The 17066-nt window shown below is 33.6% G+C and overlaps 2 protein-coding genes across 2 annotated transcripts; both read right to left on the bottom strand.

The window, feature by feature from the left end:
- Positions 1–5357: 5357 nt before the first annotated feature.
- On the bottom strand, positions 5358–5999 carry LOC133284366 (NDR1/HIN1-like protein 1). The gene has a single exon (XM_061481366.1). The coding sequence runs from the start codon at positions 5997–5999 to the stop codon at positions 5358–5360; it is 642 nt and encodes a 213-aa protein (XP_061337350.1).
- Positions 6000–6702: 703 nt separating this feature from the next.
- LOC133284363 (serine/threonine-protein kinase Nek5) lies at positions 6703–13929 on the bottom strand. The gene is made up of 14 exons (XM_061481364.1): positions 13545–13929; positions 13358–13424; positions 13171–13236; positions 12961–13007; positions 12813–12858; positions 12614–12694; positions 12472–12514; positions 12298–12347; positions 10411–10492; positions 10284–10333; positions 9968–10041; positions 9432–9483; positions 8710–9342; positions 6703–8625 (listed from the first exon to the last, which is right to left on the bottom strand). The coding sequence occupies exons 1-14, from the start codon at positions 13640–13642 to the stop codon at positions 6901–6903; spliced, it is 3114 nt and encodes a 1037-aa protein (XP_061337348.1). The 5' UTR covers positions 13643–13929; the 3' UTR covers positions 6703–6900.
- Between the last annotated feature and the right edge of the window lie 3137 nt (positions 13930–17066).

The following is a 17066-nucleotide window of genomic DNA, read 5'->3' as shown; positions in this document are numbered from 1 at the left end:
TAATTTTACTGATTATTTAGTTCTATTTATACTTTTTACTTACCACTGTTCCATGCGAAGGCACGATTCATAGACTAGTTTAATTTTATTTGCAGATCGAATCTTATGTGTCAAATAATAAAAAATGATTTGATTTTTAAGATTCTATAGATTTCATTAGTAGTATTTGGTGGGAATTGATTTAATTTGAAATTTATTTTTATAAATTAATCATCTTATCCTTACTAAATAGCCTATTTATTAAAATAGAATAGAATAAATTTATTTTTGAGGAATTCCAAAACTAAAATTTAATATCTATATCTATTCAAATTCTATTTTTGATAATAGGTTCTAAACATAAAATTTAATTTTAATTCAAATCATTTATGCAGGTAAAGGTCCAAACTAAGTGTGTGAACATATAAATAGAGGTGTAAATAGAATTGTGTTATGCTAAGCCGTGGTCTAAATAAGTCAAGTTTAAGCAAAAATTTGTTTAAACTGGTATGACTTATTAGTCTGGCATAGGTTAAATTATAAGTATGATATAACTTATATTTAAAAATTGAAAGGCCTGACCTTGATCTATTAATTTATTTAAATTTATTAAGAATTAAAATACTTATTAAGAATTAAAATAAAATAAAATAAAATTGCTTACCAAAAAATAAAATATATATATTAGGCTTTATAAAAATAGATTAATAGCTTCTTTTTTGAACAAGTGTTTTTTCGGCCTGCTGAATAATCCTCAGCTTTGGATGCATAAGAATTCATACATAAGACATATAAGTTAGTATGGTATTTAATTTTTAATTAAAATGTGTCGGGGAAAGAAAACCATTGACTATAGCTGCACCAATGAGACGAATACAATACTGAAAATCTTCACTGATCACGAGAATTGCCTATTTATTTGGTCATATCATAAGTCAGGTCAAAGAAATAATCTAACGTCGTGCGTGCACTAGACATGATCCTACACTGCAGACACTCATGAAGTCACTATCAGTATAGATACTTTCGTCTTTGATGCTACAATCAACATCTAAATTAATTTGCCATGTTAACATTTCATATAAAGTGTTAAATCTTGTTCTTACTGACATTTTCACCATGAATTTGCCATATGGGTTCGAAGAGCCCATGCGACATAGTATCCCGATGGAATATTCTCAATGACATTCATATAATTCGTAAATGAATATCTCTGTCCTTGTAAGTACTCACCCTTCATTATTGTCAGGCCCATTATTTGCATGCTGATGGGAAATTTTACAACGGCTACTAGCCTACTATGACCAATGTCTCGTGATAATATAAATAGACTTGGAAATGATCAATAACCAAACTCGCGTGCTTGTTTGGGTTTTTTATGGTAATATTTAGGGTATTGGATTGGCCTTGGAGTTGGGCTTCAGAGACGCTGAAGTTAGAGAAAGAGAGCCTGTTGATATCAAAATTGAGATTGTTGGGTCGTAGGAGAACCCAAGATATGGCTATGGTGGCAAATGAAAGTGTCAAAATTGAAGCAACTGCGATGACCATGAAACAGGTATCAGTGAATTTTTTACAAGGAGGTGGGTTAGTTTTGGTGGTGATATTAATGATGGGAGATGGAAGGTTGTTGCCGATGGCATCACCCATCGAGTGGAAGAGAAATTGGGTTGATATATGGATGGGGAAGGTCATGATATGAAACTTATATATCAAAAGAGAAAAAACATGTTTGGTTTAATTTTCGTAAAAAGCTATGAGATCATAGCAAGTTTGATGTTGGGAACAAAATGAAGAATGTTTTCCAAGAAGATTTACAAAGGCCAGCACAAGCCAGCGAGAGAAACTCAGAATGTCAGTTCGATCGAGGGAAGGAAATTGACCAAGGTTTGGATCATTACTTCATGTTCTCAAAATCAATATTTCTTTAATATAAGACGGATCATAAGTATTGACTTCAAATTGATAATTTCGTGCTAATTTGTTATTGAGATATAATAAAAAAATTATTGATATGTATTTATTTAACAGTTAAATTTTTTGATTGAATTAATTATTTATTGATATTCTTAGCATAAGTACAGGTCTAATGCATTGTCCACTCTTGTACTTAAAAAATTGTTATGAAAATGGATCGGTTTAAGTTAAATATGAGATAGAGAAAAATAAAGAGAGAATAAATGGCACGCACAATACACAAGTATTTAACGTGGTTCGACAGTGTGCCTATATCAGGGGGTGAAGACAGATCAAAAGTTCCACTAAAGATGAAGTAGAGTACAAATGTGGAAGCTTAATACTCAAACCCCAAACTCCAATACACCCAATAATTCTCACAAGGATAACACACAAAATTGGGTACACAAAAAGAAACTATACAAAGGGAAATTTTTCTCTCACACACTTGATGTGTTTCTCTCACACTCTGATGATCTTTCAATGCTCTCCAAATGCCAAAAAACTAGCCCTATATATAGATGCAAAACTCAAGTGTGGAAGGATGCAAATATCAGCTAGATTTGCGGCTGATATGGTGGCTTTGTTGCTGCCTGATACAACAAATGCAGCTCCCACCATTTGATTTAACAATTGCAACTTCCACATGCAAAAGTTGCTGCTGACATCACAATTCTCCCCCTCTGGCAGGTGTAATAACCTTAAATTGAATAATTCAAAATTAAAGAGTTATTATGAGCACCTAAGGATCATTAATGAGATGAGAATGAAATTAGAGGAATTTTGATATCCATATTGTGGGTATTCTGAACAGATGAATTTTTGCCTGTTATTTTTGACTGCTAATGCAGCAACAGACAGTAGAATAACCCTAACCGGGTGAATCTGAGTTAGAGAGTTATTATAATAATATCAGTATCAAAGATGAATTTAGAATTCAATTTTGTAAAGATTGACACCCATATCGCGAGTCTTCTGAGAAAGTAAGTTTCGACCTAATAGTTTGTACTGCTGATGCAGTAACATGTATCTGATTAACCCTAATCAGTGAATCTGAGTTAGAGGATTATTCTAAGGATATAATTATCATAAATGATAAGAGGATCTGATTCCGTGAATCCTGATACCCATATTAGGGTATTTTGATAAAATCATTGTTACCGGGTATTTTGTACTGCTGTGACCACAGCCGGTATAGTTCTGAAATGAGAAAAGATGAGAAAAGGGAATATAATTCCAATATATGCCAAATAAGTCATAATTAGACCAATAATGTAAAGTTAAGAAAGTTATGAAGTCCGGGTACAGTTAAGGATACCCGTAAGGACTACATTGTAGTTAAACAACATTAAGCGTATCTGTGAGATACGAATTAGATTTTTGAGTTAGAAACATGTTAATTAAACAAATTTAATATTAATTACTTAAAGTTGGGATCTTGAGGGTTTTCAAGTAAAAATTTGATAACAATTCAAAGAAAAATTACACTAGTGTCACTAAATGACAGAAAGTCACTTAGGTGACATGGCAAAACCCTAAAGACTTAAGTAACCCTTCCCCTTCATTCCCATCAACTGCCCACCTTCCCTCTCTTTAGGTTTTGAGTTTCAAATTTTCTCCACTTTCCCTCTAGAATTTCACCACTTAAACTTTATCAAAATCTAAAACAGCCTTCACTGTAAATAATGATAGTTATAGTAGAATGATGGTTTTTTATTTTAATATGTTTTGTTGGAAATAGTAGCAAATGAAAGGGTGATTTATAAATTGATATAAATAAAAATCTTAATAATACTAAGTAAGAACATATATTGTAAAAAAAAGGAAAAATAAATTTAAAATAATTTAACGAATAAATATTGAAATATATATACATGTTTTTCTGCACCTTGCCTGGATGTGATTTTATTAAAATAAGCTTATATACAAATGAATATGTAATTAAAAAAAAAATTGAAGGTTGATTTTTCAGCATCTAATTAACTCAACCCCTTATCCCACGCCAAATCAAAGTGTTCGTTTAAGGGGTCATATATCAGAGACGCGAAAAAGTGAAAGGCAAAAAGGAAATGAACCAAATGCAATAGGATTCGAATAGCTTAAATGGTAATAGTGTAGAATGCTTTGATACTTGAGTCAAACTTTTTAATTTGCCACCACATTTTAATGGTTGATTTTTGTCAATTTAAAAATAATAATTAATAAATAAATATAACCCAATAAATTATCATAATCAAATTGGCAAAAATCAATGGTTCAGATTAATATTAAACATCATGCCCTTTTTATAATTTGTAAATTGTAATTATAATATATGAGGATAATAATAAGTAAGAATAGATATTGTAAACGGGGAAAATAAATTTAAAATAATTTAACAAATAAATATTGAATTATATAGACATGTTTTTTTGCACCTTGCCTGAATGTAATTGGGCTTGAAGACAAGGGAAAATTTTATCAAAATAAGTTTATACACAAATGAATATGTAATTAAAAAAAAAAAAGGAATTGAAGGTTGATTTTTCAGCATCTAACTCAATCCGTTATCCCACGCGTAATCAAAGTGTTCGTTTAAGGGGTCATAGATCAGAAATGCGAGAAGGTGAAAGTCAAAAAGGAAATGAACCAAATGCAATAGGATTCGAATCGCTTAAATGGCAATAGCGTGAATGATAAATAGGATTTATAATTTGTAAATTGTAATTGGCTTGCACTCCACCAAAATCCCTCTTGCCTCCTTCGTGGAATGCCCATTATGAACGTACAACTTTTCATGATTGCAACATAATTCTTTTTCACTTTTCTTTTCTTTTCTGGAGTGCAACCTTGAACTGAAACATGTTATTTTCAAGTATATGAAATAATAAATAAAATAAGGTTAATTTTCAATGATGAGGTATATTAACTTTAAAAATATTGTTTCCAAACAACTTGTGGTCTAGATTCTCCAAACTCCTCTCCATGAGTTACCCGGAAACTTTCAACTTTCAAGGATCGACAATTCCACAACAGCACCCAATTTATAAGAAAATAAATAATTAAATAATACATCATGAAAATTCAACAAACAAATTTTATATTACTCTTATTAAGCGAAGGTAAACAACTTTCACCCCCCAAAAATAAAAATGTTGCACTACGCTATGGATCATGTACGTGGTAATCCTTCCCTTTTCTTCTTCCTTTTGTTGTTATTCTTCTCATTTACCCCTTACCATATTTGCAAGAAAGTATTATAACAGGAATATAATATTATGCCTACTTTTTTACATATCAATTTTATAGATTCCTTTCTAAATTCTAACACAGTTAAGACCAGAATCTCAAGAGGAAATAGAAAAAGTGAAGATCAATTAAGATTCTGATCTAACGGTATTGAAAAGGAGTAGATAATAATGAAATACGTTCATATATCATAATTATGTGGGTGCTGTGATCTTGGTAACTATGTGGCAGTCCTTCCCTATACCCAAAAGCTTGCCGGTGTCTTTTGGAGAGGAGAACTCCACATAAAGGTCCACACATGAAGCATTCAATAACTTTTCCCTGCTTGGCCAGATACCAGCTTCAAATCTGACTCTAAACCCCATCTTCAAGTTAAAATTCACCACCCCTTTATTCCATTCCTTAACTAGTCCCTCAGGCACCACCACCTTGGATGATTTCCTAACCACACCCAACTCAACCTTCACACTCTTGTTGGTCATTTTCTCTATATATATCGGTTGTTGCACTGCATCCACCGAGAGCATGACCTCACAATAAAACACAAACACCTCAAAACGGTCGAGAATCACTTGGACTTTCTTGTTTTGGTTTCCTATGTTTAGTTCCACCTCGTACTTGCCTCTAAGCTGCGAACCAGAGGCAGTGAAGTTGGTAACGGAAAGTGACATCACCCGAAAACTAGGGTCATGAGGGTTCATGACAAGCCAAGCTATGCTGATGATGGCCATGCAGATAACAAAGATGAAAACCACCATCCAGATAAGTTCCCGCACAAAGGGCCTTCTCCCTCTCGTAGTACTGCCAGTAGGAGTGTGCTCCTGCTCCATGTCCATTGGTTTCTATTTTGGAACCAGGGTGTGTCTTATCTATGATGCTAGCTAGTAGCTAGTAACTACTAACTAGTAGTGGCCAAGTGCAATTTTGGCACAGTGCTGTTATTGTCCTTTAACAGCAGCAGATAGGTCTTGTTATGAAGGTGAAGATGATACAATGATCAAAAGTGAAAAAAAGTATATATGAGGAATGGGGATAATTAAAGTAATAACAAAAACACATAAAACATAAAACAAAACGCGTAGATATATATATATATGCAATCCCTCCCCAAGATAACAAAAACGATACTTTAGAAAGGTTCCACGATGGTACTTGGAAACTTGGTGGAACTGAGAAGTAGGGGGACAGCACGTAAATTAAGGACAAAGTGCAAATTCGGCCAACTTTCCAAGAAGAGCAAAAATGATGTTAGTAACTAATGATGGTGATATTGCAATTTGTCTCTATCAAAAAGATTCTTTATCTGCTTTGTTTAAAGTTATAGTATAGACAAAGCATTGGAATCTGATTGCTAATTGGCGTATGGTTTGTGTTTCTATGTGATTACTAAGTAAACTCATTTTATGTCTTTTGCTTTGGTCCATTTAATCATAGCAACTCTTGGGTATTTAATTGTTTTGGGAAAAACATTGAAGGTGTACTTACATTAATATTTAACAACTATGACGGGGCACAGAATGTCCATACAATTAATCGTAAGTTGATGTTATTAATTTGTATGGTCACTATTTACAACAGCATAAAAGCATTGAAAGAATTACAATAATGAAAAAAGCAGCAACAAAGCCAATTTTGTTGTCTTTGAAAATTCAAGTGGTACTTGAATAGCTATGACTATAAAAGCAAGTTTTAATACATTAAATGCAAGTGAACTTGTCATGTAGGAAGTAAGGTACCTCATGAACTGCGTCCACCACTTTCCTCAAACATCATTCCTTTAAGACTCTTGGCTAACCAAATGGCTGTTTCCCTTGGGGAGACCTTATCTTTACCAAAGGGCTTTAGAACAACTTGAAGTTCTTCCAATCTATTTTGCTGCAACAACTCTGCAGACAATTCCAAGAGCTCTTCAAGTGCCTCTGCTCTCTGCCTGAAAGATTTCACATCCAATGTTTCCTTTGCCGGTGGTTTTTCTTCAGTCATAGGAGTGGTACATTTACTGAGCTCAGCTGAATCAGATTCTGAAACTAAAGAAATAGGATTACTCACATCTTGTTCCTTAAGGCCAGGGTGATCAGAAATACTTGATTTCATGCTTGAAGCATCAGAGAAACTTGAAGATTTAAGGACAGGAGGAGTGCTCGTGTTTCTCATTTCCAACTGATCAGAAATATTTGATTTCAAGCTTGCAGCTTCAGAGCAACTTGAAGATTTAAGGGTCAAAGGTGAGCTTATGTTTCTCTTTTCTAAATCATCCCTCACAACGTTGATGAACTTACCAACATCCACATTTTGAACTCCCATCTCCACAGATTCCTTCAATGGCTGCTCACTCCCAACGCGGTAACTACTATGGCGTATAACATGTATGACATCATCAAAGGCTGGAGGAAGATGACCAGTATCCGGTCTTTCTGGTGCTGCATTCTGCAAGACAGTTCCTTTCTCTTGCAAAATTTTCTGGCTTGATAGATTAGCAGTGGTAATCAGAGGAGCAGTTTCAGCCACTGGGGATAGTCGCTCCCTCACTGTGAATTTATCATCACCAGTGGACTTACACATGAGTTTTGGCTGGCTCAATATAATAGGCATATCATTGGGCTTGCTTACTGCACCAACTTCTTCACAAACAGACTTTTCTCCAGAACTTGGGGGTGGATGTTTGAGAGACTTGGTTAAAGTCATTTCCTTGGAAATATCTTGAAGATCTTGGATTTCTATGGTGGCTTCAGAAGGGTTGTCTAGAGGCCCATCATCACACTCAGAGGCAGCAGATATAGTAGTCTGATTTATGAGAAGACCATCTTCAGAAGCAAACATTACCTTAGAATCTTCAACATGGTGATCAAGAGTTAAACTGGAACTCACTTTCTCATTACTACTAATAGTATTCTGAAAATTCAGGGAAACCTCACAGGCTTGCTCAGACACTTTTTCAACCATCTTACAATGTGAACAGGTTGTAGGTTGGCTGCTGTCTGGACATGATTCCACACCTACAATGTGGGTTACACTCTCATGATCAGCAATTATCTGTTCTCTCATGTCAATAAAAGTCGTTGCATCATCAACAAGTTCACAACCTTGAATGGAAACTGAAGATGAGGCAGAATTACTGCTGTCTGTATATCCTTTGGAACTTCTTTCAAAAGCCTTCTGAGCTTCTCTTTCTCTAGTAATCTGTCTAGAACTATGAGGCACATTGCCATTGGTCAACAGACAATGGCTCATCTCAGGCTCCTGTGTTATTTTATTTAGAACTAGCTTCCCAGTATCATTTGGAACATCATGCCCAGCCAGCCTCATTCGTGCTGGAAATGAAGTTCGTCTAAGTAAGGTTGGGGGAGTCCTTTGCCTTGACTTGGCAGGAACTCCATCTCCTTCTACTTGTTTGATAAGACCAGATGGTGGAGTCAAATCATGTCTGGGTTTAACTTTTGGTGAAGATTCTGTCATCAGTAACTGCAGCATGTAGAAATAAGTTTCAATTTAAGAGGAAGTCTTTGAAAATAGCTGATACTTTGATAATTTCAAATGGTAACGTACCTGGTGCTTTGAACGATGTGATCCCTGAATCCTTTTTGCAGAATCAGTAGTTGCCTTTGCTAGTGCAACATTTGGTGACTCTAAATTAGGCTTCAAACCAGGAGCAATAAAAGTAGGCTTAGGCAATCTGGACAATGTCTCTGTATTTATTTTCTGAGTTGGTACACCACCAGCCTTTACGCGACTTCCTCTCATTGGAGAAGTTGTTTCTCTAACTTTTCCCTCCTTCAATGCCATCATTATATTTCTAATTGTTTTTGGCTGCTTAGCTTCAACATTAGAACACTGTTCATTGTGAGATGGTTTCATCACCTCTTGCTCATCTGTTTTGGCTTTGGCATTGGCATTGCTAGACCCATTTTCTTCCTCACTTGGCAGGAGATGCTCTGAGCCATCATCATCAATTGATGCTAGATCTGTCTCGGTGGCTTTGTTATTACACTTTGGCACTGCTGTTGCAATGTTTCTCTCATTTGACATCAAACTATCTCTGTCACTACTTGAACTACAACTGTTTTCACTTTCAGCCATACTTTTCCGAGGATAGTTGACAGCAGAAATTGGAGGACTGAAAGATGGACGATATTGATCAACATAAGGTTGCAAATAAGGGTGCTTTAACACCTCAGATGCCTGTAAAAATATAAAGTGACGTTGTTTAGGAAAACTAATGATGGTAAACCATTGTCATTTGTCACATTGGAAATAAATTTGTTCCTTACTGTTGGTCGATGCTCAGGATTTTTTCTCAGCATGCCCTTTATTAGTGTTTTCCTGTAGGTACAGGAGTATACAAAATAAGATTTCCAACCAGCATAGATAGAAAAATAAGAACAGAACTAGTTAAGTAAATTAATATTTCTTATCCACTGATGCAAGACAGCTTTAAACTTTTCCTAATGCCAATGCAAGCCTTCAGTTTTCCATAAGATTGACCTATTTGGTCCTTTCTGTGTGAATAGCAGAGACGGCTTAAGATACATGGTTTCACATACATTGTTTTTAAGTGGTTCTGGAAGATCTACAGTTCAGATTCAATGAAGATAATAAAAAAAGCCAAAGGCATTCTTGAGAAGAAACTAAATTCGATCTGCACAACAAAGTGCAGAGTACAACAAGGTCCTCAAGTGCACCCAAGCACACAACAGAAGCACATGTGCGCGTAGTAGCAACTATATCTTGCTGTCATAAGCCTGACTTCATCAGGAGGGGTAATAACAAAAGACTATTAATATTAACAAAGCAGATAGAAACTTACAAGGAAGGGGAATAACATGGAGGTAAAGGGCCAATAGAGGAACGATTTATCTTGCTTATCAATCCAGCCATATCCTGAAACATGATTTACAATGCCATTGTTAAAAACCCAAGAAATAACCCATGGTGAGATACCTCCATATACATAAATATCTATATAAAAACAGAAACCTTACACAAAAACATAAGTTTGCTAACTTTGATGCAGCAGTGAGACATTATGTTCATTTATAACATGAAGATATTTCATTAAATGAATTCACTAAAGATTACAGCCTGCCTATAACTATTCTAAAAAAAATCAGAAGAAATCTTACAAAAGCTTTAAAAGCAGGGCGATGAGCAGCCATCTCGTATACACAGCATCCTGAACAACAAAATAAATTTTAGCTGCAGCAAAACCAAATCCACAAGTATCATATACTTGTCTCGTAAAATATATACCTAGTGACCAAATATCAGATTTGAATCCATACGGAATATCTGCAAGCAGTTCAGGACACATGTAATTGGGAGTTCCTACCACCTGCATAGAAACATTTACAGCAATTACTAATGTATTTGTAAATAAATATAATGATATAAATTGAAAAGATGGTAGCAATGTCCTATTATCAAAGCTCTAGAAGATGAACATTATTAAAATATGAATTTTATCATCATAAAATATGAGAAATAGTAAACAAGTTTACAACAGCATAGTCTTCCAACTGAATCAGCCTAAATCTCGGAAAAACTCTTGTCTTCCTATCAATAAAAGCAAAAACACTTGGTCTTACCTATCAAATTTCAAGCAAGCTAGCCAATTCAATTCACTCAAACAACGCTCAATTCCTATCTCCACCTTCTTCTTCTTCTAAAAAATATTTTAAAAAGAGGAGGAAAATAGAAAAAGCTTGCTGAGTAGTGACTACATCAAAATGGAGAGAGGGAAGGGTATGTTGCTGAAGATTGCTATATAGCTATAGAACAAAGCCATTAGCCTACTTTTGAACATTCTCTGCCACCACTTACACATTGGGCATCAAATATCGTTCCTATTAAACTAATACACTTCTAATTATAGCGTCGGGTATAGCTCATACTTCGCAGTTAGATAACGACTCCTGTTGGTAGAACGCAGAGAAAGCCAACGGGCAGTGCCCCCGGGACCGCGGACGCCTGGTACTGATCTGAGCCTTTGGCTTATTTTATTTTCCTATTTTCTTAGTATTTTAGGCTTGGACCCATGAATAGCTGTTGTTGCTTAGGGTTTGTAGTTCTATTTATATTCACCTTGTAAACCGAGTGACTTGTCACGAGTGCGGTGAGGAGAATATAATGCAGATATGCTGGACATAGCCTACATTGGGTGAACCAAGGTAAATCGCTATCTCTCTTTTTCTTCCCTTTTCTCTTTATCGATTGTGTGTGTGATTCCGTCGATTCCAACATATAGAGCATGGACTCGGTTTTAAAAATTATAACGAAAAGTGCAAACACCAGAAAAAATACTCAAAATATTCTTCAAGAGAAAAAATTTAAAAATTATATAGAAGAGGAAACAATAGAAAATAATCTAGTTATAAGTGCTCATAAAGGTAAGAAAAAAATAATTGATAGATTTTAAGGCTAGTATCTCTATGGATTTTCCGCCCCCAAAATAAATAGGCCAGTAGCTCTACTTGTCCAGGTTTGATGCCAATTCTGATTCAAGCAGATTTATGTTTTGCATGAAACAAATATTATTATCCCTTTTTTTGAGAAAAAAGAACTGATTAAGCAAAATTCTATCTAGAAGCCATGGCATACTTTCTGTATGCTTTAAAATGAGAAGTGTTTTGGTGAGAGTCTAGTTTAGATAGACCAAATAAATGAGTGGAAGATCTAAAGGAAGAAATAAACTTAACAACAGGATAATTTTAACTAAACATAATTAAGAAGATATTATTAGTCCACAGCTCGGCCAATGGAGGTACGAAAAAACTCAATAGGAACTAACAACAATAAAGCTTCCAGTTGTCATGAACAGATAAAGTATTAGGGAACAAAAACTAGGAGATGCCTAAAAGAACTATGTATGATTATATGTGAATTAGAATAGGTGTCTTCATAGTATGAGTAACTGTATGTGTCCACACAAGACCGAGAAAGAGGGGTATGATTTAAAGACGAAAAACTCCAAATCTGTAAGTCTGCTTATCAGCATATGGTGTTAGCATGCAGGATTCATCAATGCTATGGAAAATTGACAGAACAAAGTCTGGCATGAATACTTGCATCTTTTAAACAAATGGTTTGGATATAACGAAGGCAGAGAAGAAAGCAACAAGTTCCCTATTTCACACATACCGAAGAAGCCAAATCATCTGCTTTTAGTGTCTTAGCAAGTCCAAAATCCCCTATATGTCAGAAAAATACAGACAAATTCAGGATGAAGACTTAAAAATTTATCTGCAATATAATCAAAGATTGGCCACCAAAAATGATAGTAACTTGGTAATCAAATATGATAGACGAACTCACCCAGGCGAAGATCCTGATCCTTGGTAAGAAAGATGTTGGAACACTGTCATCAGAGTCAACAAAATCAGACTTAATATATTTCAAATGGAACAATGAAAGGCAAGAGATGGTAGGCCGTATAGTTTGTTTCATATAAGTATACCTTTAAGTCACGATGTAGAACATAATTTGAATGTAGGTATTCTACCGCCAACAGTAGTTGAGTGAACCATTTGCAGAGTTTCTGAGCAATTTCAAACACTTCCAAAGTGAGCCATAACAAAATTTAAACAATAACTCAAGATATGGGAAAACAATATGCAGATAAAACACACACACACACATCTGTGAGACAATAATACCTCCTCAGGAAAGTAAGCACCATTTGATTTTTTCATCAATTCAGCCCTGTTACACATTTGAGGAGAAAACAAGTATAACAAACTTTAAGAAATTGGGCATATAAAATTTATGAACTTTTACATGACACTGTAAATTTCATAGACTCACATGTCTCCACCTTCACAGTATCCAGTGACAATACAAACATAGCAACCCTACAAACACAAGTAGAATGTGCTTAGCTCAAAAGAATGAAATCATAATCCAGCCATTTTTAGTTTAGAACAGAGAGTGCAATATTGTAAAACTACATAACAATTTGTTGAAAGAAAATAAGACTGTGATTACAAAATACAAAAACTGAAAAGGTTCTCTCACCTTCTCAACCCATGCCTCCTTGAATTCCACAATATAAGGGTGCTGGATTCGAGCAATAAGAGCCATCTAGAATTCCCAACAGGCAACAAAGGTTAAATCTCCTCCATAAACAAAAGCAGATTCCATGCATATGAAGCAAATCAACAAGCATAGATAACCAAACAAATAAAGAAAGAAACAAATTCACCTCTTGATGAGCAGATCTTCTGCATCGTTCAGTCTGCCTCGCAAGCCTAATTTTTTTCAACACGTATCTGCAATCCATGAAAACCAAGCTTCAGTAATCAAACTTCTGAACCTACTCATTAACCAATTTTGCATGAACATACAAAACAATAGCCCCATCAACGAAATGGAAAAAAGGTGACTATTACTTCTTCTTCTCAGCCTTGTGATGAACAAGAATAGCAGCCCCAAAAGCTCCGCGACCGATCTGCTCCATGATCTCATACTGATCCATCCTAGACTCCATTGCTCTCTCGATCCACCGACACCCAATTCCTCAAACCCAAAAATCCAAAAAACCAAGAAAAACAAAAAAGCAAAAAAGAAGAACACCAGCAAAGACTAATTGCTAGCAACAAAATTTCACACCATTTCCCACTTCTCAGTTCTCAAAATCCTCACTTTTTGCAGCAAAATGAAACCATTTCCAAATCAAAATGATTCAGTCTTAAGAACTCAGAGTCCTAGCCGTAGTTCCTATCCACCCAGTGTTGCAATAAGCTTGTTCTACATTGCTTCCACAATAGATTAGAATCTTCTCCGACTCAAACACCATGTGGGTTCTTCTAATCCTTCTCTGCGCTGTGCTATGCCTTCATTACACTCTCCCTCACTACTATACCACGATGATAATAATAATGGGTAATAATGGAATACCCATGATGGTTTTTTTGCAGTATTGCAACTAAGAAGATTGAAAGTTTCAATCTTTGTAGCAAAGTTTGAAGAACAAAACAACACACAAAACACAATTACACACACTCTCTCTCTCTCTAACTCTAACTGTGTCACAGTTGAATTGAATAGTTTAGAGAGAGAAAGAGAGAGGAAGAGGGTGCTTATGGGTGTGCTTGGATATTCGCCGACAGGCACAGCTGGTCTACCAGGTTCCGAGCTTTCAATTTTTGGTCGTTTATTTCAATTTTTTATCTTTTTTTTATTTTTTTAACTTTTTTATTTTTTTGCCTTTTTTTCATCTTCTTCTTCCTTCAAAATTCAATGTCCATTAATGGCGACATGAAGGGTGTCACCTTCGTGGGAGAAATACTGTCAGTTATCTCTTGCCATAACAAGAGATACTTCAATTATCACTAACAGTTTGCGGTTTGAAATTCTTAATGCCTATGCCTTAATTGGAATTTGAAATTCATAAGGTTAACAAGAATATTTTGGAACTTTATTTAATGGATGTTGTGATTTGCGAACGAAAGTTTTTTTATTTTAAAAAAATTATTTCACTTGCTTCGTTAAAGAATTAAGCCTAGGTTAGTATTTATTATTATCCTTGATATATCTAGTATAGTGATAGACTGATCTTTGAGCTCTTTCTAATTGAGTTCAATGTAAGCCATGATTAAGTCTAATATTCAAACATAATAAGTCATCTTTACAAAAACATACATTTAAAAAAATAATAATATTTCTCATATTGTAAGAGATAAAATTATCTCCTACATAAATATAAAAGTGTGTCGAGCTCACGTGGAATCATATAAAGAGAAGAGAAGGAAAAAAAAAAATGAATTACACATATTTTTATATGTATGTAAGAGATAATATCATAAAAAAAAATTATTTGAACTTAACGAATAGACAAAACTTTGTTAACTTTCACAAACCGTATAAATAAGTAAAAACATGATTGGTTTTAAGATTGTGTTTTTGTAATCACTTAAGATTTTTGTACCCAAAAAAAAATACTTAAGACTTAAAACATTAGTTTTCATGGTTGATTTTTAAGAAGTATTTAATTAAAATAAATTTTAAGAGAACAAACATTTGAAGCATTGAACATATATTGGAAATAAAGATCAACACTTCATAGCTTTAATCTTTGTTGAAAAGTGGATAGGTTAATATTTTTCTTTATGGCACAAGAGAGGTTAATATATTTATTCAATTGAAAAAAAAATAAAAATAAAAATAAAAAGTTATCTGAAAAAAAAAGAATATTTCTGTTTTGTAATAATTGATAATACTTTTTTTAACCTTCCTTTTTACAAAAGGACGGATGAAAGGAAACAAAAAAAGGAACCTCTAGTATATATCACGAAAAATGATGGTGTCGAGTGAAATGAATGTGTGGAGCAATATAAAATGTTATTTGTTTTGGTAGACACATTGATCAGTTGTCAATATTATTAATTATTAGATGATTGTTAAGGAAGTTTCAACACATAATATCATGGTGAATAATGAAGAACGTACAAGATACATTTATGTTGATTTATAAAATAACTCTTTCATAGTCTCTTACCTTAATAAGTATTTATAAAATGTCCATCAAGCTACTAATAAAATTCTTTCCTCTCACACACTTATTTAACAGAAAAATATTTCCTCAGTTACGACAAATAAATTATCTGTATTTATTCTCAAAATGGCGTCGTTTTGGAATTAAAAAATTATAATTATAAAGACTATAATAACTCTGGATAAATTAAAATTATAAAAACACCATGATTTCCGTCCCAAAATGATGTCGTATTGGACTTACTGCGGATAACTTATCTGTAGTTACTGCATAAAAAAACGAACCCCTTATTTAATTGATTTTTTTTCTCAATCTTTTTTATTTTCGTTATATTTTTCCTCTAAAATAACCGTTTCTAGATGTTAATAGCTATTTATAATGAAGACGTGGGGGGGGGGGGGGGGGGATTTTCAAAAATACAAACACTTACTTAATAGATCATAATTATGTTATAATTCATTTATTTTTTATTTTTTATCAATAAGTACAGTTTTATATTTCATTAGGGTAGGATCAACTTATAACAATATAAAAATTTTGTTATCAAAAAAAAAAAAATAATAATAATTTTATTCTTAATTTAATTATTAACTTTATTTTCATTTAATGACTCAAATTTATCAGTATATAATGGCTCTAATTTAATAATTATATAAATCATTAGATATAAGTACAATCAACTACTAAAATTAATAATAGATCACCTCGTTCTTGAAGCTACACAAATGTAATTCGTTATTATATTTACTTATATTCTTTAGCACGTTCAAAGTTGTTACAGCAGTTACATGAATCCACACAAGCATCGCTATATAAAATGAATGAAAGTGATCGTTGATTACTCAAAGTTTATACCTGAACCAATCATAATAAAGCAATTATACAATCTTTTTTGGAAATAAGCAATTATACAATCTAATAACTTAACGCTTTAGCTTTCAACTTTTATAACTCCTCTCTAGTTTGCAGTATCTACTCAAGCCACAAAGATCCAGTTAGAAAATCTCAACTACTTATGTAGGTAATTCATTTTAGTCAAAGCATTGACCAAGATTTTTCACGTGATCATGCCAACTAATTCCGATACTGTTAATTTTTTAATCATAATAGTTTTATACATTATTCTTTTAGAAATAAATAATCTGAAATCGTATTTCATGCATCCAATTCGATAATACTAATAATCTTGATATAGAGGGAGTGACACTTGTTGTAAAGTTTGGATAAACAAAATTAATTAGAAGAATTGATAATTTTATTATAAAGAGTAATTGCTTCATCATAATAAAGAGTAATTAATTCCTCTTAATTTACTCTCTGTATTAACATGAACTCTTGATGACGCTAAACCCACTATCTTAACTTAATAATAGAGAAAGCAAAAGTACATCAAGTTCTAGGCAACCCTTTTATCCTG

The sequence above is a fragment of the Gastrolobium bilobum genome, unplaced genomic scaffold, assembly GCF_033153095.1.
Source record: "Gastrolobium bilobum isolate Gb01-03AN ecotype WA unplaced genomic scaffold, APGP_CSIRO_Gbil_v1 utg53876, whole genome shotgun sequence".
Taxonomy (NCBI): Eukaryota; Viridiplantae; Streptophyta; class Magnoliopsida; order Fabales; family Fabaceae; genus Gastrolobium; species Gastrolobium bilobum.
The sequence above is the reverse complement of the archived record's forward strand: the minus strand, read 5'-3'. Positions and strand labels throughout refer to the sequence as shown.

Excerpts from the sequence above, each read along its gene's own strand:
- LOC133284366 (XM_061481366.1), bottom strand. The coding sequence starts at position 5,999 with ATGGACATGGAGCAGGAGCACACTCCTACTGGCAGTACTACGAGAGGG.
- LOC133284363 (XM_061481364.1), bottom strand. The coding sequence starts at position 13,642 with ATGGAGTCTAGGATGGATCAGTATGAGATCATGGAGCAGATCGGTCGC. Across the intron at positions 13,237-13,357 it reads GAAGATCTGCTCATCAAGAG|ATGGCTCTTATTGCTCGAAT; the intron begins GTGAATTTGTTT and ends TGGGAATTCTAG. Across the intron at positions 10,042-10,283 it reads GCCCTGCTTTTAAAGCTTTT|GATATGGCTGGATTGATAAG; the intron begins GTAAGATTTCTT and ends ATCATGTTTCAG.